General features: G+C 35.4%; 2 protein-coding genes across 2 annotated transcripts in view; one reads left to right on the top strand and one right to left on the bottom strand.

Moving 5' to 3' along the window:
• LOC122752702 (zinc finger protein 850-like) overlaps positions 1-24,909 on the top strand; it is a 1,092,329-nt gene that overhangs the window by 890,088 nt on the left and 177,332 nt on the right.
• Positions 3,129-24,909, bottom strand: part of ZKSCAN5 (zinc finger with KRAB and SCAN domains 5) — a 32,273-nt gene continuing 10,492 nt past the window's right edge. Inside the window, 6 exon segments of the mRNA XM_043999586.1 lie at positions 3,129-9,924; positions 10,926-11,377; positions 11,379-11,503; positions 11,505-11,536; positions 23,283-23,418; positions 23,983-24,074. Coding sequence (XP_043855521.1) covers positions 8,801-9,924; positions 10,926-11,377; positions 11,379-11,503; positions 11,505-11,536; positions 23,283-23,418; positions 23,983-24,074 — 1,961 coding nt within the window. The 3' untranslated portion in view covers positions 3,129-8,800.

Genomic DNA, 24,909 nt, shown 5'->3' with positions numbered 1-24,909 from the left:
AAGACTAGTCAGGAAGCAATAGCTTTCACATGAGACTTGCATACCAAAACAGAAAGCTGAGAAGCCATCATTGAAGCTACCACATCAGTACCCCAACCTGCCACACCACACTCCAGTTTTGGAGTCCCACAGTACCCCATTCCCATCTCCACTCAATTGTAAATGTCCTTTAATAGATCTTTTAGACATGTAAGTCTTGTTCATGGGTTTCTTCTTCCTCTCTTTAATTCAGACATAGTGTTATCTTATCATATGATAGAGGCATTTGCCACCAAATGAAGGAAATAAAGTGAATAAAAGAAACTGATCAACTTTTTCTCAACTTACTCAAACTCAGAAAGTCTTCATTTCAATTGCTATAGTGAATGGCCCTAATTTTTTAGCAAGGTGGGTGTGGCTATAAGGTAGTAAGACTACCTTTGCATGTGTGACTTCTAAATTAGCTTTGAAAGTAACTTCCCAAAAGTACAAAATGTACTAACAACAAGCAGCATTACTGGAATATAATATTCATTTAGGTGTGTAAAATCTGGTATGTTTAAATAAAAAAATCAATCAAGTATGACACATTTACACAATATGGTCTTCCTGCCATATTAATACATAAGGTTGTGCAGAAAGGCCTATGTCTCTCTTCCCCTCACTTCATAAGTGGGCTTGGGCTACACAATAGAGACAAGCATTTGATGCATGATGGGTGATAAGGGGCAGATCTAAATGATAAAATCATAAATGTAAACCTGGAAGGGATCTGAGAAGACATCTAGTAGAACCCTTTCATTTTAATGATGAGAATACTGAGGCCCAGGGAAATTAAGTGACTTGTCTAATCAACATCACAAGTAGTAAGCATCAGCCATAGAACTTTGATTCCAGGTCCTTTGAGTCCAGAGTTAGTGCTTTTGTGCTTTTTCATTAGAAAGTTGAATGATTTAAAAGTACATGCATTTATATTATTCATATCCCATTTTTCTTAAAGAAATCATTTCACAGATATTCCCATCAAGTTACAAAAATGTGTTGAAAATTTTTCATTCCTTCTCAAAATGACAAAGTATTTTGTCAAAGTATTTGACTTTTTCAAAGTTACTCCCTTATTTATCATTGTATAGTGCTCAATTTTTTCAAAGTGCTTTTACTATTCTATCTTCTAAATATCACTATGATGAAAAGAAGTGAGGTAGAAAAGGTAGATATTATCCCTATTTTTTACAGATTAATGTGGAGATTAAATAACATGCTTCAAGAATCACAAAATTACAAATCCCCAGAGATACATGTCCACAGAGATAGAAATACTGACACATAAAGCAAATATACACGCATTTTAAAAATACACTTACATGCTTAAAATATACTTAGATATACAGGTGTACTTTGTTCATCTGAACCTTGTTATACACTCATTTACAGGGAGCTATTTTATGTAATGTTTTATAACAATTCATTTTACAGAATCTGATAGTCCTTAGCCATGGGCTTTGAGTATGCTTCCCTGAGTACTTCACATTTACTATAATGTTATACATGTATTTACATATTTTATATAGACATTATAATACTACACATACTCTCAATTTTGTGCATTAACTAATGCATGTTAAATTTGCTTTTGCTTTTGCTTTTAATAAATCTTTCACTTTTACCCCATTCCAAAACCAAAAAATTTCTAAAAAAACTCTAAGTCCTAAAAAGTAGTCTGAGTAACTAGAGACTTTCATATTATCTTGGTTTTTTCTGTTTTTTCTCTTTTGGTTTAATGTAGGGGAATAAGATTTGAGAGAAGTCATAGTATGTTTTCTCCAGCTAAGCTATAAGAAATTTCTCAACTTTTAAACTCACTTAACTCTAACCTAGGAACTCTGTATTGTGTTGAAACCTATTTTGAGAATACTTAAAATTTTATCAGAAAAATGTTTCTCTTTTAAAGATTAAATTTAAAATTCTGAAGTATGATTTTATGACATACTGTAGCCAGACTTGTTTCCATAAAAGCACATCTCCTGTTTTCAGTGGGTAAATACAATATATTCAATTAACTTCTCAAGGGCATATCTATTTCATAAATTGAAGTATGCCTGCAAATACACAAATAATTATATAGCACATTCCATACTCTTATTATGGAATATAATTACTACAATTAATTAGTAGGTAGGAGGACAGTTCACTGTTTGCAAAATTACATAAATAAGTGGGAATGGAGACTTGGATAAGAAGTTGGCAGGTACATGAAAGAGTGGCTGACTTGAAGAAAGCAAGTAGTTAACAAATTGACTACAAAATGCTGATCATATCAATAAAATGCCACTCTAAATTCCACCCCTAAACCAAACTAGCTTCCTGAGATTCTTAATGCCCTAAAAGGCCCTGAAACCTGATGAAAAAAGCTAGTTCATACTACCCACTAAATAAAAACTGCAGAATTCTTAGAGAAGTGATAAAAGGTGGCTGGGAACTCAGTAAGTGATGATTGATCAGACTTTGGTAGAACAGTGACAGAGGGAAAATTCTTTTCATAGTTCTTTGGCTGAGGCTCTCCTACAAATCTGAAGGCCAATCCCTGCATGGAAATCCTGACAGATATAAACTTTATATAAAAGCTAACCTAATACTTTCTAATATTACACAGTCATATGTTTACAATTCTTTGAGAAACATAATGAAAGTATTAACATGCCCACTTTATAAATGAGAAAACTGGGGCTCAGAGAGTTTAAAAATTTGTCCATAGTCACGATAAGGATCAGGGCTAGGACTTTAACTCAGATCATAGAACCCCAAGATCAGTGCTTTTGACACAATGCTGGAAGGCCATTCCTTCATTTCTAAGACTACAATCTTTCCCCAATAACTAAAATCTTTAGAAAACTTTTTATCATTGTTCTTAGTCTAACATAAAGATAAATCCTCTGTGTGGTATATAGGGAGGGAAGATCTGAGGATAGAATCATTAAGAGTGTCAAATCTCCAACTGCCTTGTGGGCATCTCAAAATGGATGTCACATAGACATCTCAAACTCAACATGTCCAAAACTGAACTTATTATCTTCCCCTCACCCCAACCCATTCCTTAGAATTTCCTGGGGCAGCTAGGTAGCATAGTGGATAGAGCACTGGCCCTGGATTCAAGAGGACCTGAGTTCAAATCTGACCTCAGACACGTAATACTTACTAGCTGTATAACCTTGGGCAAGTCACTTAACCCCAATTACCTCACCCAAAAAAACCACAAAACTTCCTTACTACTATCAAGGATATCACCAGCCTCCCAGTCACCTAGACACATAGCCTATGTGTCTTCTTTGACTCCTCACTCTCATTGCCCCTTCCCATCCCCACATATCCAATCAGCAGCCAAGCCCTATCATTTCTATCTTCATAACCTCTCATATATATCATAATATATATGTATCCCTTCTCTAACACTGCACCAACTTCAGTTCTGACCCCCATCCTCATACAAGGACTACTGCAATAGCTTGTAGGTTGATCTCCCTGTCTCATCTCCCCAATCCAATAATCCATTCTCTACTTGTCAAACTGACCTTCCTAAAATGCAGATCTGAGCAGATCATTACCCTGCTCTATTGAGTTTCAGTGGCTTCCTTATTACCTCCAGGACCAACTATAAAATCTTTTGTCCAGCTTTTAAAATGCTTCATTACTTGTGCCCCAGCACTACCACTCCCCCCTCCCCAGTCTTCTTATAACTTACTCCCCATCCCATTCTCTGCAATCCAGTGACACTGGCCTCCTTGTTATTCCTCAAACAAGGTGCTCCATCTCTCAGCTCCAGGCATTTTCTCTGTCCCACTGAAAGGAATTCCCTCTTCATCTCCACCTTCTGGCTTCCCTGAAGTCCCAATTGAAGTCCCACCTTCTCTCGAAAGTCTTTCTCAATTCTTTTTTTTTTTAATTAAAAATTTTGTGTGTGTGTGAGGCAATTGGGGTTAAGTGACTTGCCCAGGGTCACACAGCCAGTAAGTGTTAAGTGTCTGAGGCCAGATTTGAACTCAGTTACTCCTGAATCCAGGGCCAGTGCTTTATCTACTGCGCCATCTAGCTGCCCCTCTCAATTCTTCTTAATCTTAGTAGGCTCCTTCTGAGATCACCTCTAATTTATTCTGTATATATCATTTGTGCATAGTTGTGATCTCCCCCATTAGACTGTGACCTCCTTGAGAGAAGGAGGCATTTCATTTCTTTATGTCCCCAGTGTTTGGCATATAGTTTAATAAATGCTAGTCAACTAAGATTGAGAAAAATGCTATTCTACTATATTGTCCAAAGATCTTTTAAGAAATCACAAAATTTGTGAGCTAGAAAGGACTTCACAGGCCATCTAGTTTGACCTTTAACCAAGAATTAATTCCCTTCACATCATTTGACAAGAACTCATCTAGCCTCTACTAAAAAGACCTCCAGAGAAGGAGAAACTGTCCATTGCACTTTTGGATAATTCTAATTGTTTGGAAGTTTTTCTTTAGAAGTACAAATCTGCCTTCCTACCTAGTTTTGGCCTCTTCGTTCATAAAGGACAAGTTTAATCATCTTTTCTAAGTAATAGCATTGTAGTCGGCCATAATTCCCCATAAAGTTTTCTCTTTTCTAGGCCAAACATTCCAGTTCCTTCAACAAATCCTTGTATGGCATGGTCTCAACTCCTCTCACCATCCTGCAGAATGAGCAGTGTGTATAAAACTTTCTTAAACTGTGGCATCTACAACTAAATACAGTACATGATTCATTCTGACCAAGACATTACAGAAAGACTATCACATTCTCAATACTGTGAATCTCTTAATACTTGCCTACAATATCAAACATTTTTGGCTGTCATGTTACACTGAAGTTAGTTTGAATATAGGCCACCAACCCCACCCCACAAAACTTCAATGAGCAATGTTAGCTAGTAGTGCATCATCTTGTACTTATGATTCCAAGCACAGAACATTCAATATGTTAGCTAAGTCTTCCAGTTTCATGGTCAGTGGCAAATTTGACTAATCTGCATTGACAAAAATATTGATCACAGGTCCCTCAAGATACTTAGTTACAAATTTGAGACTGTCAAATGCTACACTGAGATCTAAGTATACTAGGTCTAAAGTATTTTCCAACCAAAACAATAGTTACAGTCAAAAAGGAAAGATTTGTTATGACTAGTTCTTAATTTAAAAACAAAAACCCATGCTGCCTTTCAGTGATCACTACTCCTTTTGTGAAATGCTCAAAAATCATTCCTTCAATAATGTGTTCTAGATTTTATTAGGAAAACAAAATTTATGTTGTCTCTAACATTAGCAGGCTTAGCTCATTCTGGAGTTTATCACTCCCTATTAGCATTCTTATAAGAATGGATCATGCTACTCTTGTATTCCCCCAGTGACCTGGCCATGTTTCCATTTTCTCTTAAAAATCTGAATTGGTCAAGTCTGTTCACCTAATTAGTGTCTTTTAGACAACTCCCTCTTCCTTTCACTAGAATAATTTCTGCTTTTGTCTTTATAATTTCACTCTTGAAAGCTTTTGGGCCAAATTCTTCCTGATGAACATTAGGCAACTAGATCATAGATTCTGTCAAGATATAATTGAATTGGAAAGGAACCTAGAAACCACCTAGTCCAACCCATTGTTTTATACGTGAGAAACTAAGACTCAGAGAATTTGTGACTTACCCAAGGTCATAAAAGCATCAAAGCTAGAATTCAAACCTAGGTCTTCTGACTCCATATCTAGTATTATTTTTACTGTCCACTCCGGACTTTCTCTGAACCCTTTGAAATATGTTCTCTTAAAATTTATAGAGTGAACATCAAACTATTTCCCAATTTTCTTCCCCTCTCATGAACTACACAATGAAGATGTCTTTTGCCGTGAAGGTTTCTGTTAAGGTATATATTTAGGAAATAGTTATTTGTCAAAATTATATCCAGAAATAGTAGCTTCTGTTGTTACCTTCTCCTTCTGGAAGATAAAAATGATCAAGGTAAGTTACAAACCTTGGCAGTTACTCTACTTTTAGCAGAGCTCAAGTAGATGTACAATAGCTTAAGTCTCCATCACCATACCTTCATTTCAGCACTACAACCTGTTTATAGACATCACTTCTAATTCTTCCACTGATCTTCAACCAAATGTTTTACATTATTATCCTCTCACTATTGGATTTCCTTATGTGAATGTATTTTCTTAAGATACAAGGGGTACTTAATACCTTTTGAATAAGATTTATTCCTCCAGACATATTCTAGTTCTGAGCCCTATCTAACCTATTCTCAGTGGCATGAGGTCAAATTTGCCAATCATTCAGCTTTCTCACTTATATTTTGCATATTTGCATAAAGATGTTTAAAATCATGGATTTTATAGCTGAATCCTTTCTTGGATTGTCTCCTGTAAATTATTTGCTCTCCACTGCTCATCTTGTAGCTGCTTCTATGGTAAATATATATGGTATTCAGGTTAATATATTTGTGTGTGTGTAAATCCAGATGTGGAAGGAGCAGAGCAGAATATAACATAACTATCACATTCTTAGAAGGTATACCTCTCTAATTGTAGCCTAATATTTTATTTGCTTTTTTGGTTGCAATGTGAAATTTTTTACTCAAACATGTGAGTGTATACAAACCTACATGTGTAGGAATATATACATATATAAATTTTTCTTCCTATCTCTTCTTTTCAGTTTAAAGCCTTCTTGATGAAATTTATAACATTCTGGACAAGCTTGTTTTCATTTGCTTACTATTTGAGATATACCCTACCTGTGGCCTTTATTTTAAAGCTGTGGTTCATAACTCTAAAACCAATTTTCGGATTACATATTTTAAGTTATTCACTTCAAATTCTGACTGTTTTCTTAATCCTCTATCTTTAACAGGCAGTAGTTCTGGAAATACTCCCAAGTGCCCCAAAGTTTCTTCTGGTTGGTGCCATCTTTTTCCTACACAAATCGCCATGGATAAGTAATAAAGTGTGGAAGAAAGTTAATTCAGAACCTAATAGAAAAGAATGTAAAGTCTTTTCCTTCTTTTCAAAAATGACTTCATATGATTAGAGAGCAGTATATGTGAAAAGGTCCTAGGGATTTTAGTGGACTGCAAGTTAAATGAGTCAACAATGTGATATGACAAAGAAAGTGAATATAATACTAGGCTGTATCAAGAGCTTTCATAGGTTCTATGAATGAGGTGATAGTCCCATTGTATCCTGCCCTACTCAATCCAATATCTGGAGCATTTGTCTTCAGTTCTCAATCAACATCTGCTGTAGTGTTCTAAACACCATAGTTCAGAAATGATATTGATCAAGTCAAGATGTTTAGAGGGGTGTAACCACAAAAGTGAAGGACATTGAATCTATGCTATATGAGAAACAGTTAAAGAAACTGTTTTGTTTTTTCCCTACAGAAGTTCAGGGGAGAAATGGCAACTGCCTTTAAGTATCTGAAAGGCTGGCCTATGGAAGAATAATTAGACTTTTTCTATCTGTCCACAGAAGACAGAAATAGGGGATACTGCATAGGACAATTTAGAGTTTGGTCAAAATAATAAAACTTCATCTTACTAATGAGGGAACCAAAGGCCCAAAGCTTAAAAAGTTAAGGAGCAAAGCCAATTCAAAACCAAGTCTTTTGATTCCATATTCCACTGTATGAGGGTCCATGGATAGATTTCAGGTGATTTGTGAAGTTGTATAGGAAAAAAATTCTCTTCATTTTCATTAACCTCGGATATTTACTATTTCCAATGATTTAAAAAGATTTATTCTGAGAAGGGAATCCACAGGCTCCAGATTGTCAAAAAAATTGCAAAAAAAAAAAAATAGTTAAGAACTCTTACACTATACCATAATGAGTCTTCTAAAAGATCCTCTCCTCTTACTGCTCCCTTCTAAAGTAATCAAAACCTGTGTACTAGAGACAGACTTGCCACCAAAATGTAACACCACGATCTGAAAAAAAGATTTATTAGTCCAATCCAAATGATGGGATTCAAACTCACGCCTCAAAAAAAACTTGAGCCTTAATCTAGCACCATAGACCACTCTGCCACACTATGCCATTTCCCTCTGACTTCTATTTTAACCTAGGCTAGATATCTAGTCAGTATGAAGTCTTCTTACTAATATCCATTCTAACCTGAGCAATAAAAAGTGTACTGGGTTTCATGAATCATTCTTGAAATAAATGAAGTGCTTGAGATGGTTTACCAGATTATTGGGCTCCCAAGTCCCCAAATACATAGACACCCTAAGCCAACTTCTTTTTAAAGTGTTTAATGTTCAAATTAGGACCCGATTTGAGTCCTTCATAGGTTAAAAGGAGATCTCTTCTGAAGGAACTCAGTGATGGGGATTTTATCTGAGAGCCTGCAAAAGACTCCTTTAACTGTTTGATTCACTGGATTTGATCTATATGGAATCTGTGATGTGAATTAAAGCAGGTGCTACCAATGAATAAACTTAAGTCTACTGTATTCAAGAGCATTCTTCCCAGTGTATACTCTCTGAAGTTCATTGACAAAAGAGTGTCATTCAAATACTTTCACTCATCCATTACATTCTTTTAGGCTTTCTTCTTTTAGGTGAACCTGCTAAGTGAAGTATTTCCCAATCTTAACAATGAATGTTTTTCTTCAATGTAGATCCTCCAAACAATAAATAGAAAATGTAAATAAAAGTAAAGCTGGAATTGTAACTGAAGATTGTTATTATATTCATTACACTAATAAGGTTTTTCTACAGGAGTTCTCTAAAGTTGAATAAGAATTATTCTCCAAACTGCAATTGTTTATGTACTGAAGCTGCTTAGGGGGTCTGTCCTCTCATGGCTTCTCAAGTGTTTTATGAGGCTGCAACTCCTACTAAAACTCATTCCACATTGCTTACACTGAAAGGGTTTCTCACCAGTGTGTATTCTCTGATGTTGGTTAAGATGTGACTTCAATGCAAAGGCTCTCCCACATTCATTACACTGATGAGGTTTCTTGCAGGAGTGGCTTTTCTGATGTTGAGTTAAGTGAGAACGCTGGCCAAAGTTTTTCCCACATATATCACATTCATAGGGTTTCTCTCCAGTGTGCATTCTATGATGCTGAACAAGGTGTGAACTATAACAAAAAGCTTTCCCACATATATCACATTTATAGGGTTTCTCCTCTATAAGTACCTCCTTATTTTCAATCAATGATAAATTCCAACCATATGCCTTCTCACAATTGCCATCTTCATGAGGACTTTGGCCTCTATGAATCATCTGATGCTCAACTAGGCTGTTATACTGATGGAAGTTTTCTCCACATTCATGACACCTGTTTGGTTTCTCACGGAAATGAAGTCTTAGATGTCCAGCAAGGTGTGAGCGCCTTCCAAAGCTTTTCCCACATTCATTACACTGAAAGGGTTTTTCTCCAGTATGAACACTCTGATGTTGAACAAGATGTGATCTGACCCGGAAAGCTTTCCCACACAAGGGACACTGGTAGGGTTTTTCCCCCGTATGGACTCTCTGATGCTGAGTAAGGTGTACACGTTGATTATAACTTTTTCCACATTCATCACACTTAAAGGGTTTCTCTCCAGTATGTATTCGCTGATGTTGAATAAGGTGTGCACTCTGAATGAAGCTTTTCCCACATTCATCACATTTATGTGGTCTCTCACCTGTAGGGTTTTTTTTGTGGATATCTATAATTTCTCTAAAACTTCTCTCCTGGGAAGGGGGTTTACCCAGCATCATCCCTGTGAGTTTCCCCTGTTGCCTGTCTAACCAGCCTTCATGTTCATGGCTGTCTCTAAATTCCTGACCTTGTGGAACATCCTTTTGAATTTTTGCTGATATTTCTCTATATGTTTCTGTAGCATCAGAAATTTTCTTCTTTAGCACCTTCATGTTCTTACCTCTTTTCTCAGCACCTGAAACAATAAACAGAAAATACAAATGTCACTTGTTGCCTATAGTGAAGGAAAGCAAACTATAAAAGAGGTAAACATTATTATCTAACCAGATGAAACTATTATATAACAACTATTGGAAAAGACTCCCATTACAGGGTCTTAAGGAGTAAGGTTTTTGGGACTGGATCAGGTAAAGAAGGAAAAGCTATCAGATGATGGATAGAGCTGATCAAAGAGTGCCTCATTGGGATAAATAACAAAAATATGGGCAAAAATATCAACTAATAAGGAAGGAAATTAATCCTGATTTGGGAGTGGGGGGAGACAGAAAAAGAGGCAGGAAAGAGAGGTGATAGGTCAATAGACAATATAAGAAAAAGATGAAGTGAAGGGATGAGTAATGAATGGATCAATAACTGGAGAAAGGGGCAAAAATTAGAAAGGCTTAAGGTAAGTTGGCTAAAAAAAGTTATAATAAGTAGGACTGGCAGGGGAAAAGGGAAATCATATGGATGGAAAAGAATGATTAGGAAATGTCAAAGCACTGAGAAGGGGCCAACAGGAAATGTTAAAAGGGTGAGGATTAACAGGTTGACTATAAAATTGCCACAGCTAACCTAGTTTAAGGCAACTATTCTAAGATTAGGGCCATGTATCATAGTGCTTTCCCTAGCAAAGCAATCAGACTCCAAAATGGGATATGATTGCCTGAAGAAAATGGTTAATTTTTAAATAGCTATAAACTCACTAGAATGTTAGACTGAAACAAAGGATACAAATAATGGCTAAAAACAAAACACAAAAGATAAATAGCCAATCAGTTGTTTTACAAAACAATAATACTTAACTAATTAACACCACCTTTCTCCTTCAGACTGCAAAACTGTTTATAGAGACTTTACCCATGCTTATTAAATTCTATTACCCTATCCATTTTCCATTAACACTTCCACCCCATTCAACAGCACTACATAGTTTTATTTTCAGTTTCCCCCAAATATAAATTCTCTCTTCATTACATTGACGGGTTTTCTCTCTGTAGTGACGCTTCAGATGTTCAATCAAGTGCGAATGCCGACCGAAGCTTTTCCCACATTCATTACATCCATAAGGCCTCTCTCCACTGTGGACAGTCTGATGCTGAACAAGATGTGAGCTCACACGGAAAGCTTTTCCACACACCTGACATTTGTATGGTTTCTCACCAGTGTGGACTCTCTGATGCTGAGTAAGGTGCACACGCTGATTATAGCTTTTCCCACATTCATTACATTTAAATGGTTTCTCGCCAGTGTGGATTCGCCGATGTTGAATAAAGTTTGAGGCTTGAAGGAAGAATTTGCCACAGTCATTACATTTATGACCTTTTTCCACCCTCATAGTTTGTTTTTTATTGAGGTCTGTAATATTCCTGAAACCCCTTTTCTGGGAAGGAGATTGCTTGGTTTATCCATCATATAATTTCATGTTGTCTTTCTAAGTGGACTCCATAATTAGAGAATTCTTCATATTCTTGATCCTGAGAATCATTCTTTTGAATGCTTCCTGGAGTCATCCAGAGTGATTCTGCTTCTTCAGAAATTTCCTGCTTTACAATGCAGCTCCATATTCTCATTCTTGGGCTCATAATCTGAAATAGCAATTTTAAAAAATGAAATGTTAGTTGTTTCTGGGATAAAGAAACTTTGGAGGTACAACAGAATACTCAAGTAAAAAATACGATGAAATAAGCATTCAAGCACAGAAACTAGAAATCCGCAAGATGAAGTCAAAAACAGCAAGAAGACATAGAAAATGAAAAGTATAGGAAAAACAGTAGTGATAAGGAACCTGAAATTTCATTAGTATATGGGAACTATATACTATATAGAAGTATAAGAGATTAAGTGACTTTTCAAGGTCACACAGTCAGTATGTGACAGAGACAGGACCTTGAACCCAGTTATTCTGGCTCCAAGATCACCTGACTCTAAGTAGGGAAACAGTATGTCTCTCTAATGATGGTTATTTTCCTTTTACTATGGGACTTATATTTGAATACTGTAAAATTCTACATTAAAATATTCATAATGAAATCTAACTTTGCATTTTAACCTAACTCAATCTTACCTTCTGAAATTTTCCTCTTAATTCCTAGAAAAGTCTAGGAATTAAGTCCTAGAAAGAGAGTACTCTTCAGTGCCAAAGCAGTTTCAATTTGGAATGACAGTCTACAAGAAAAAAGCATTCATCATTTCTGCATATTGAGAAGAGATATTACAATTAAAAGGATTTAGAATAGGCTAGATTCAAGAGTCATCAGTAATGGTATCAATATCAATCTTGACAAAATCTGCAAAACTGGCAGATTGGGAGGGAAGCAGCACAACATAGCTTTCCACCATGACTACTCCAAAAAAGACTAGGAAGACTGCCAGAAAAAGTGAACAGAAAATCCAAGGAAAACCACAATAGGTCATTTTTGCTGCCCAAGGTCATAAATCCAGCCCACAGGTAAAGTACCCAGGCCAGAAGTTGCAGGAAAGCAACTATTTTACTCCAAACATGGGAAGGGATCTTGGATATAACTCTTAGGCACAGACTAGGAGTAGGCCAGTGGTTCCATCACTCTACAACGTGACCAATATGACAAAGTTACATCATGATACCCAGGAATGAACTAAGAATTTAACCCATAGGCCCAGAACAAGGTAGGATGGCAGCTCTGTCACTCTGATGAAACAGGATTTTGGACTAGGACCAGGGGACAATGCCCAAGGAAGGGGGCTGCAGCAAGGAGACATCCTAAAGTTCTGACCACTCTGAATCTAAACAGCTTTCCAACTAGTAGACAGGGGCTAGGGCCAAAAATTGTCTATAGAAGTTCCAACTATGGGCAAGCATTCAGTTGTGTTAAACAAACCCAAACTGGGGTCCAAAGTAAGAGGGTGGAAAAAAATAATTTAGATCATGACTTAGATCAAACTGACTAAGGAAATTTGAAAGTTGGCAGCTTACTAGCTTGAGCCTCCCCTGAGATCCATTGCAACTAAAAAAAACAAAAAAAACTACAAAACACACAAATTTAAACTAAAACCCTTTAATTAAACACCAAAAATAGAAATATTGAAAATAAAAGTAAATATTTAACAAAACTGAAAGCAAAAAAATCATTGAATTAAAAAATTAAAACTAAGATTTGGGGAGAAAGGGAAGAACAAAATAGACAAGCCATTAGCTAACAATTTTTTTAAAAAAAGGAAAAAGGAAATCAAATTATCAGTATCAAAAATGTAAGAGGTGAATTTTCAAACAATGAAGGAGAAATAAAAGCAATTACTTGGTATTATTTGGCTCAATTATATGCCAATACAACTGACAATTTAAAAGAAATAGCTGAACACTGACAAAAAACCAAATTGCCCCAATTAACACAAAAGGAAATAGAGTACTTAACCCTATTTTAGAAGAAATTGGAACAAACCATGAATGAACAAAGAAAAAAAATGCAGGACCATACGGTTTTATAATTAGTTTCTAACAAATATTTAAAGAACAATTAATTTCTACTAACTACATATAAACTTTGAAAAAATAGGGGAAAAAAAGGGGGTCCTGCCAAATTCTTTCTATAATGCAAATATGTTCTTAAAACCTACACTTAGATAGTCAAAACAGGGAAAGAAAACTATAGACCAATATCACTAATGAATATGGATGCAGAAATTTTAATTAATTAATTAATTAATTGATTCCAGCAACATATCACAAAGATGACCAGGCTACATTTATACCAATAATTTGGGGCTGGTTGAAAATTAGGAAAACTATAAACAGAATTGATCATAATAAAAACAAAAACATCAAAAATCAGAAGCAAAAAAAGCTTTTGACAAGATACAACACTCATTCCTTTCAAATACACTGCAAAGCATAGGAATAAATAGAACTTTTCCCTAAAATGGGAAGTAGTACCTATCTAAAACTAAGATCCAACATTATCTAAAATGGGAATATGATAGGTGCCTTTCCAGTAAGTTCAGGGGTGAAGCAAGGGTATACGTTACCACCATTACTATTCAGTAAAGTGCTAGAAATGTTCACCATCACAGTAAAACAAGAAAAATAAATTGAAGGAATATAGGCAATGAAGAAAAGAAATGATCACTTTTGACTGCTGACATGGTTTACGTAGAGAAACCTGGAGAGTCAACTAAAAAACCTAATTGAAACAATTAACAACTTTGACAAAATTTCAAGATATAAAACAAACCCACACAAATCATTGAGATTTCTGTATGTTACCAACAAAATCTAGCAGGAAGAGATAGAAAGATTAATTCCACTTAAATAACTATAGATAGTATAAAATACTTAGAAGTCTACCTGCTGAGACACAGACAAAACTAAATGAACACAATTATAAAACATTTATATCAATAAATATAGATCTAAATAACTGAAGAAATATTAATTGATCATGGACAGACTAAGCCAATATAACAAAAAAGACAGTTCTACCTAAATTAACCTATTTGTTCAGTAGCATACCAAACTACCAAAAAATTATTTTGTAAAGCTAGAAAAAAAAATAATACAATTCATTTGGAAGAACAAAAGTTCAAACATATCAAGGGAATTGATGAAATAAAATGTAAAGGAAGCTGGTCCAGCCATATGAGATCTCAATCTGTATTATAAAGCAGTAATTACCAAAAAAAAATCTGGTATGACTAATAAGTAGAGTGGACTAGATTAGGTACATATTACAACACAGTAAATGACCACAGTAATATAGTATATGATACCCCAAAGATCCAAACTTTTAGAACACAATCTGATTATCTGACAACTTCTTGGAAAACTTGAAAGCAGTATGGCAAAAACTAGGTATAGACCAACACCTCACATCATATACTAAGATATAGTCAAAATGGGTATATGGGGGCAGCTAGGTGGCACAGTGGATAAAGCACCAACCCTGGATTCAGGAGGACCTGAATTCAAATCCAGCCTCAGACACTTGATACTTACTAGCTATGTGACCCTGGGGCAAGTCACTTAACCCCTCATTACCCAGCCAAAAAAAAAAAAAAAGGGTATATGATTTACACATAAAGGGTGATACCATAAGCAAATCAGGAGAGCATAGGATAGTTTATTTATCAGACCTATGGATAGGGGACGAATTTAGGCCCAAAGAAAATATAGCGAGCATTACAAAATATAAAATAGGTGATTTTTATTATATAAAGTTAAAAGTGTTTGCACAAACAAAACCAATGCAACCAAAAAATTAAAAGGGAAAGCAGAAAGCTGAGGGAAATTTTTCAACTGGTATCTCTGATAAGGCTTCATTTCTCAATATATTTGAATATATAGAACTGAGTCAAATTTATAAAAATGCAAGTCATTCCCCAACTGATACATGGTTAAAGGATATGAACAAGCAATTTTTAGCCAAATAAATTAAAGCTATCTCTAATCATATGAAAAAATGCTTTAAATTATTATTGATGGGCAGCTAGGTGGCACAGTGGATAAAGCACTAGCCCTGGATTCAGGAGAACCTGAGTTCAATTTCGGCCTCAGTCACTTGACACTTACTAGCTGTGTGACCCTGGGCAAGTCACTTAACCCTCATTGTCTCACACACACAAAAAATTATTATTAATTAGAGAAATGCAAATTAAATAATTCTAACATCTATCAGATTGGTTAATATGATGAAAAAGGGAAATGATAAATGTTGGAGGGCATGTGGAAAAACTGGGATACTAATGCACAGTTGGTGGAGTTGTAAACTGATCCATTCTGGAGAGCAATCTGGAACTACAGCCCCAAAGGACTATAAAACTGTGCAAATCCTTTCACCTAGCAATTCCAACAATTTTTATAAAAGGGGAAAGAAACTATTTGTACAAAAATATTTATAGCAGCTCTTTTGTGGTGGCTAAGAATAGGAAATTGACAAGATGCCCATCAATTGGGAAATGGCTAAACAAGCTGTGGTATATGATTCAAAGAACCTGAACATTAATAGAAATCACCATGGAAAATATTAACAACAGAAGGAAAAAATGGTCTCTAGAATCTATTAAACAAGTTTAGGCACTTATGATTAAATACTGCAAAACAAAGAAAATGATCCAGCACTTAATAAGAAAGAGCACCCCTATGGAATATGGGGAGATCATGAACCCACAACAAGCTGTTTCTGAAGGGTTTAAAAAGAGAAATGAGAATAATGAGAGCAAAATTTATGGCCTGCAGAGGAAAAAAAAATAGGTAGAAGATTAAAGACTGGAAGCTATAATGTCTAATATCACTAAGAAACAAAGGAGAGGAAAAAAATAGATTGAGAATACACAATATACAGAAATAAAAAACAATATAGGAGAAGCAAAAATAGTAGCATTAAAAGAAAATATGTTCAGTACTCAATCAATACATATGAAACTCAAAGACAAAAGAAAAGTCCTAGAACTTCAGAACACAGAAATGAAATGCCAACTGAAAGAATCCACAGATCACCTCCAGGAAAGAAAAAAAAAGCTGCTAAATGCCAAGACAAAGAATGGTTAAATTTAATAATTCAATTCAGAAAGAACAAGCTCTGCAAATGATAAGGAGAAAGACCTTCAAATACAAAGGAAGGAAAACTCAGACTATTCTGTACCCACCAGAAAACGTAGAAGGGGAATGAATGGATTAAGTGTTACAAGAGAATGGAGCTTAGGATGGAGCCCATTGTGACCTACCCTGCAAATCTGAACTTAACAATAAAATAAAAAGATGGACATTCAATAACAAAGTTAATTTATACTTTTAATAGTATGCTAATAAAAACATGAATCTGATCAGCTTTCACACTAACAAAATTAAGGCATCTAGGATAAGAAGTGCAGCTGTCTTTTGGGAATCAAATTTTCAACAAGATAAGAGTTTGGTATTCAGACAACTATCAATATATGTAGGTTACATATATGAAAAGTCAAAAGCCATTTCAATACATAAGTGCTCAATCAATCAATATTTATTAAGCAAATGCTAAGTGCTAGTCACTATGCTAAGCTCTGGGTGTACAAAATGAGGCAAAAGACAGTACCTGCAATGGAGGAGACAACATGCAAACAAATACATATGAAGAAGCTATATACAGGATAAAAAAAAACAACCATAAAGCACTAGAATTAAGAGGGGCTAGGAAAAATTTCCTGAAAAAGATGGGATTTTAGCTGGAATTTAATTTAATTTAATTTAGCCAGTGAAGTCAGTAAGCAGAGTTAAGGAGAGCATTCCAAGCCTGGGGGACAGCCAGAGAAAATACCTGGAGCTATAAGACAGAGTGTTTTGCTTGTGTGCAAAGGAGAAATTGACAGGCATTGGAAATAGAATGGATATGGAGGAGTTGGAGGGAAGACAGTGAGGAGTCAAGAACTATAGGTTGTGAGCCTGAGGGACTGGGAGATGGGGGTTACCCTTTACAAGGAAGGTAGAAGGAGGGCACAGAGAGAAGGAGGGTTTAGGAGAAAAGATAATGAGTCCTTGTTTTGGAAATGTTGAATTTAAGATGTCTACTAGACATCAAGTTTGAGGTATATGAAAGGATGAAAGGCAGTTAGAGATATGCTACTGAAAGTCAGCAGAGAGACTAGAGCAGGATAAGTAGATCTAAGAATTTTCTGCATAAAGATGGTATTTAAATTTATGGGAGCTGATGAGATCATCAAATGAAGTAGTATAGAGGAAAAGAGAAGAGCACTAAGAACAGAACCCTGATAGACACCTACAGTTAGAGGATGTAATCTGGAGGACAATTGAATAAAGGAGTGGTTAGAACCAGAAGAGAGTATTATAGGAGAAAAAGGCAATCAAGAGCATCAAAGGTTTCAGAGAGGTTAAGAAGAATGAGGATTGATAAAAAGTTAATGGGTTTGGCATCTAAGAAAAAATTGGTAATTCTGGGGAAAGCAGCTTTAGAGAAATAAGGTTGGAAATGGGAAGATTTTAAAGGGTTAAGAACAAAGTGAGGGTAGAGAAAGTGAAGCCACTTATTGAAGACAGCCTTTTTGAGGAGTTTGCCTTGGTAAGGAGTAAGGCCACCTCATAATGTGAGACAAAAGCTTCTGGGTGATAGGAGCCGAGGAAGAGGGGAGACAAGAGAGCTCATGGAAAATGGCCTCAATTTTTTTCTGTAAAATGTCAAAGGATATGAACAAATAGTTCTCAAAAGAAGAACTGAAAGCAAATTACAACCAAATGAAATAAACCCTCTAAATTGCTAATAAGAGAAATGCAAATCAAAACAATCCTGAGATTTCACACTCAGCAAATTTAGAAAGATAACAAAATATGTAAATCAGTTCAATGTTGAAGGGGAAGATAGGCACAAGTGAACTGTTGGTAGAGTGTGAATGCATTTGGCATCATGCAAATAAAATGACTAAAATGTCCTTATCCTTTTTCCCAGAGATTCTACTTACTAGGCTTATACTCCAAGAACAACACTGATAAGAAGATAGTTTTCAATATACATCAGAATAATTTATGGTAGCACTTTTTGCAGTAGCAAAGAATTGGAAAAATATATATATACCCACAGATTGAAGAAAAACTAAACTAAATGTGGTACAGAAATAGAATGGAATATTACTATGCAAAACAAAATGACAAAAGTGATAAATACTGAGAAGCAAGGAACCTGATGTGATACCAAGTAAAGCAGAGCCAAATATATATATATATGCAATGACTACAACAATGTAAATGGAAAAAACCACTACCAAATAATCAAAAGTAAATGTTCCAAAATTACAAAGAACAATATGGTTCCCTGCAGACAATATAAAATACTTGGGAGCAGATCTGCCAAGTCAAACCCAGGAATTTTATATGAACATAATTACAAATACATTCTTACAAATAAAGATAGATTTAAACTATTGGAGAAATAGTAATTGCTCATGAGAAGGCCAGGCAAATATAATAAAAATGAAAATTCTACTTAAGTGCCATACCCAACTTCGAAAGAATATTTTCAGAACCAGAAAAAACTATAAACATATTCACTGGAAGAAGAAAAGGTCAAGAATATTAAGGGAATCAATGAAATATGAAGGAAGGCAGTCTATCAGTTTCAGATTTCAAAATACATTACAGGGGGCAGCTAGGTGGCACAATGGATAAAGCACGGCCCTGGATTCAGGAGGACCTGAGTTCAAATGTGACTTCAGACACTTGGACACTAGCTGTGTGACTCTGGGCAAGTCACTTAACCCTCACTGCCCTGCAAAAAAAAAAAAAAGAAAGAAAAAGAAAAAGAAAAAAAAAATACATTACAAAATGGTAATCATCAATAACCATCTAGTACTGGCTAAGAAATAAGAGTGGTGGAATCAGTGGAATAGATTAGGTACACAATAATAGTGGTAAATGACCAGAAGTAATTCTAAGTGTTCAATTAACCAAGATTCAAGTTTTTAGGGTACAAACTCAAAAAAAAAAAAACATGCTATGAAAAACTGGAACGCGGTTTGGCATGGAAGGTAAGCACAGACAAACATCTCACACCAAATACCAAGAAAAGATCAAAATGGATAAATTATTTAGACATAAAGGGTGATTTCATAAGTAAATTAGGGGAACATGGGAAAATGTAACTGTCAAATCTATGGATAAGAGAAGAAAAGGGAAGACTGAAGAAGAGACAGAGAGGATCATAGGAAGTAAAATAGATAATTTGGATTACATGAAATTAAAAAGATTTGCACAGGGGGCAGCTTGGTGGCGCAGTGGATAAAGCACCAGTCTTGGATCCAGGAGGACCTGAGTTCAAATCCAGCCTCAGACACGTGACACTTACTAGCTGTGTGACCCTGGGCAAATCACTTAACCCTCATTGCCCCCCCCCCCCCCAAAAAAAATAATGTTGAAAAAGCTACAAAACGAATGCAGCCAAAATTATAAGAAAAACAGGAAAATGTCAGAAAAATTTATAGCAAGTTTCCTAATAGAGATCTCATTTTAAAAATATTTATGAAACTGAGCCAAATTTTTTAAAATACAAGCCATTCTGTAGTTGATAAATGATCAAAGGATATAAACTGAAGTTTTCTGAAGAAGAAATAAAAGCAATTAACAGTCACGTGAAAAAAAAATACTTTAAATCATTACTGACTAGTGAAATGTAAATTAAAACAAAACCTCACACCTATCAGATTAGCTAATGTGACAGAAGAGGAAAATAACCAATGCTGGAGGGGACATAGAAAAATAGGGATACTAATGCAGTTATGGTGGACTTGGGAATTGGTCCAATCAATCTGGAGAACAATTTGGACCTATGCCCAACAACTATAAAACTGTGCATACTCTTGACCCCTGCAATGTCAATACTAGGTCCTGTATCCCAAAAAAGATCAAGAAAATGGAAAAAGACTAATTTCTAAAATATATATGTATGTGTATGTATGTGTGTGTATATATATATATATATATATGTATGTATGTGTATGTGTGTATACACACACACACACACACACACATATATATATAAAAGCTTTTTTTGTGGTAGCAAAGAATTGGAAATCAAGGGAATGTCCATCAATTGGGGAATGGTCAAATGAGTTGTGGTATATAATTATGATGGAATACTATTGTGTTATAAGAAATGATAAGCAGGATAGTTTCAGAAAAACCTTGTAAGACATATATAAACTCATGCAAAGTGAAGTGAGCAGAACCAGGAGGACACTGCATAGAATAATAGCATTATTGTAATGATGAACAACTATGAAAGACTTAGCTACTCATTGTATAATAAAATGTAAAGATTAGTAGAAACTTTAGTAAAGCAGTAGTGATAAACCCACAAAAATCATAAGTCTTCCTGTATAATAAGAAACCTAGCAGAGACAGAAAAAGAAATTCCAAAGTTTCAGGATATCTGAAATATCTGCAAGTTCATTTATCAAGACATATATAGAAACTATATAAATACAATTACAAAACACCTTTTACAGAAATAAAAGAAGACAAATAATTAGAACCACACTCATGTAAATGACAATACTACCTAAATTAACAGACTTAATGCAGTACCCAACTACCAAAGGATTACTTTATAGAACTAGACAAAATTCATCTGGAGGAACAAAAGGTCAAGAATCTCTAGAGAAATGAGGAAGAAGAAAGTAGGAAGGGTGTGTCAAGATAATAGAATGTGATAGATGAGATTTAGCAGATACTCAGAGCCCACCTGGAGATTAAATTAAACTGATTGAATTGGATAAGGCGACTGACTGCTGAATGGATTACTGGCTGACTTATAGTTATTAAGCATATCTGGCTGGTACTTAAAGGTAACTTAATGAAATTAAATAGACAGTAGCCAATCAGCTTGAAAGAACCTCCCCATTTCTGGGAGAGGAAGATGAAGCCAGGAAGCAGGACGCTGGGACCTGGGTCCTGCCTCTTTGGCTTCAAAGACATCAATGTGGTGGCAGAGAACTTCACAGGGACGTTTAGGAAGGCAAGGATTTCAGGCTATAAGAAATCTGTTCTCAATCTTTCTCTTTCTTTTACTATCTTTCAATAAACCCTTAAAAATCCTAAACTCGTTTATCAGTGATTTTAGTCAGGTTCCCCCCAAAACTGGGGGGACAGATTAGAACCCACATTTAGAATTTTAAATTACACAAGGGAAAGAGCCTAGTAATATCAGATCTCAAATCACGTTACAAAGAAATAATCATGAAAACTAAAAGTAGAAGGGTCAATTAAGAATATAGATTAAGTACACAAGATGCTAAAGCAACTAAACATAACAGAATAGTGTTCAATGAATTCAAAGACACCAACTATTGCACAAAAACTGCTGGGAAAACTGGAAAGCAGTCTGGACAAATTAGGCTTACATCAACAACTCACATAATATACCAAAATAAGTTCGGAATGAGGCATAAAAAATTAAAGAATAGAAGGAGATTCCATTAACAACTACGCACAGAGGAAATGTTCTTGAATAAAGATGGAATACAGAGGATCACAGGAGATAAAAATGGACTATTTTGATTACATAAGATTGAAAAGTTTTTGTACAAACAAAAGTGATACATTTTGAATTACAAAGAAAATAGTTATTTGGAAAAATATTTGCAGCAACTTTTTCTGATAAGTATCTGATATCCAAGCTTTATAGGGGATGGATACAAATACTTAAGAACCAAAGTCTTTTTCAGATAACAGATTAAATGGTCATATGAACAGACAGTCCTCAAAAGAAAAGCAAGTTATTAAAACAACCATAAGAAAAGGTGATGTAAATCACTAACAGTGAAAAATGCACATTAAAATCACTGTACCTCACACCCATCAGATTGACAAAAATGGTCAAATAGGAAAATTACAATTATTGGAGGGCTAGTCAAGAGCAGGTACACTAATGCATGCAATTTAGAATTATACTAAAAATCACTAAATCACATCTTTTGACCCAGTGAAAACACTACTAGGAATCTATACCAAAGAAATCAAAGAAAGACAAAAAGAACCCTACACATTTATTTTGTACAAATATATTTTGTTATAGCAAAGAATCAGAAGCAAACTAGGGAATCAGTTTAGAATGGCTGAATATATTATGCTATTTAAATGTAATAGAATATTATGTGTTGTAAGAAATGACAAAAAGCATGGTTTCAGAGAAACCTCAGAAGAAGTCTAGGAATTGATACAGAATAAAGTGAGTAAAACTAAGAGAACTATTTATATGATAACCACACAACAGTATAAAAAGAAAACAACTTTGAAAAACTTAAGAACACTGATCAATGTAGTGAACAATCAAGACTCCAGAAGACTGATAAGGAAACATGTTTCCCACCTCTTATTGCAGAATAGGACAGACATTTTCTGACACATTCAACACAAATATATTTCTTAATTAAACTTATCTATTAGAAGGAAGGGCTTTTTTTTCTGTGTGGAGCAGAGTGGATATAGCAATAGGGATGCCCAAAAAAAAGAGCAACAATGAAACATTTTTAAAATACACAAAAGAACAATAAAGGAGGTTTACAAAGTAACATAGATAAACAGAGTAATGTTGGTACTACTACATCAAATTTAATACATGTTTCTAAAATCACTCTAACATATTCATGATTTTCTATCCAATCCTTCTTTGTGTATGGAAATGTTTGTGTTTACTGATGACTTAAAATTTTTTATTATTAAATAGAAAGTCATAACAGTAGGTGGGGGGATATACATGTACATATACACATAATTAAATATATGTATATACATACATATATACACATACAGTGTGATGTGTTCTACACAAGATTACAAAACTAATTCATTTTAATCCATAAAATGAAAATAGTTCTTACCCACTGAGGTAATGGTCTCATAATTCTCCTGTCTGTCATTCCTAGAGAGGTCCTTCTGAGTCTGGTCCAAATGCCCCCATTCTTCCAGGATAAAAGATACAGCCACATCGGCCACATCCTCAATTTTCACCAATGTCTGAAACATGAGATCCCTACTCAGTTTCTGTTCCCTGTGCTCTGCTCTTAAATAAGGGACAGCAGAGCATCAAAATATCAAAGCAGGATGAAGTGGGGGGAAATATGTGGTGTGGTGTTACATAAAAGGAACACTGTACTAGGAGTTAGAAAACCTTGATTCTATTCTTGGTTCTGACCACTAGCTCACTGTGTGACCTTGGGCAAGTCACTTAGCTTCTACAGATTTCAATATCTTCATCTGTCAAATGAAGTTGTTAGATAATATAATCTTTTAATTTCTTCCAGCTTTAACAATTTTATAATTATGTGCCTCCCTAGAAAGGGTGAGTAGATGTGAAATGGAGAGGAGGAAAGCAGAGTTGAAAATACATGGGGAACTAGGGACCAGTCCAAGATGGGCCTAGTTTCTGGGAAAAGTATTTAGAGATAAGTTTCCTAAGTGGGCAGGGGGAGGGGGGGGGGAGGGTCCTAAAGAAATTCCAAGATGAGGGGAGCATACAAGGCCACAATCAGGGAGTAGCCACAGGGTTTCAATGAAGGCAGAGAAAGGACGATAGCTCACTTGGGCCCCAGTCATGTGAAATGCAGCTGCCATCTGCTGGTCTCTAAGATTTCCCTTCTGAGGAATAGCCGGAATCTGGGAAACAGGCAGAGCTGAGGGAGGAGAAAAGGAGTTGTGAGTGAGAACTGCCTTCCCCTACTCTCAAGGTCACCATGTTATTCCCCTGCTCAGGAATCCACAATGAGACCCCACTCCCTGTTGTATCAAGTTCAAATTCCTTTAATTAACTTTAAGTGTCCACAATAATTGGGCCCCACACTCTACTTAGCTCACCTCATTCACCATTTCCCCGAAACGTGGACACTCTGCTTCTGTAAAGCCATTTGTGTCCCCTACATATATCATGCTGATTATTTTTATCTTTACACCTTGGTTGATCAGGTTTCTACTTGGAATGCCCTCATCTCTTACAATATAAAGTCTATGCTTTAATCAAGATCCAGCTCAAGTTTTCTATGATGTTTTCTCTCAATAGCCTAGGCTATAAAGAATCCCTCCGACTTCTGAATTGCTATGAATGTTGCTGTTCATCCAGTCCTTTGTTGAGTCCTTGTTTGTCTTCCTCCGTGCCCCCAAGCTCCACCAACACCCAACTCAAATCTCTGGGTTACCCTGACCTTGGTATGTGCCCTGGCTGAGACTGATCTACCTCATACTTTCCCTTGACCAAATACTTGTTTAGTTCTTTCGATCTTATTACAAATATTTTGGTCCTTATTACCTGCCTGGTACATATGAATTGCTTCATGTTTGTGGCCTAAAGGCAGAATGGAGAAAAGACTGACTGAAAATAGGAAAGGACCAAACACCAAGAATAAGTAAGGTCAAGGGGCCAAAAGAAGTCTTGAATGAAAGGAAGCAATTAATATATGATTTTTTTTTAAAAGACGACTGTATAAGTAGCAGTAAGAATTGATCTTCAATCCA

Source organism: Dromiciops gliroides, chromosome 4, assembly GCF_019393635.1.
Source record: "Dromiciops gliroides isolate mDroGli1 chromosome 4, mDroGli1.pri, whole genome shotgun sequence".
NCBI lineage: Eukaryota > Metazoa > Chordata > Mammalia > Microbiotheria > Microbiotheriidae > Dromiciops > Dromiciops gliroides.
Note: the sequence above shows the minus strand (reverse complement) of the source record. Positions and strands in the feature narration are given on the sequence as shown.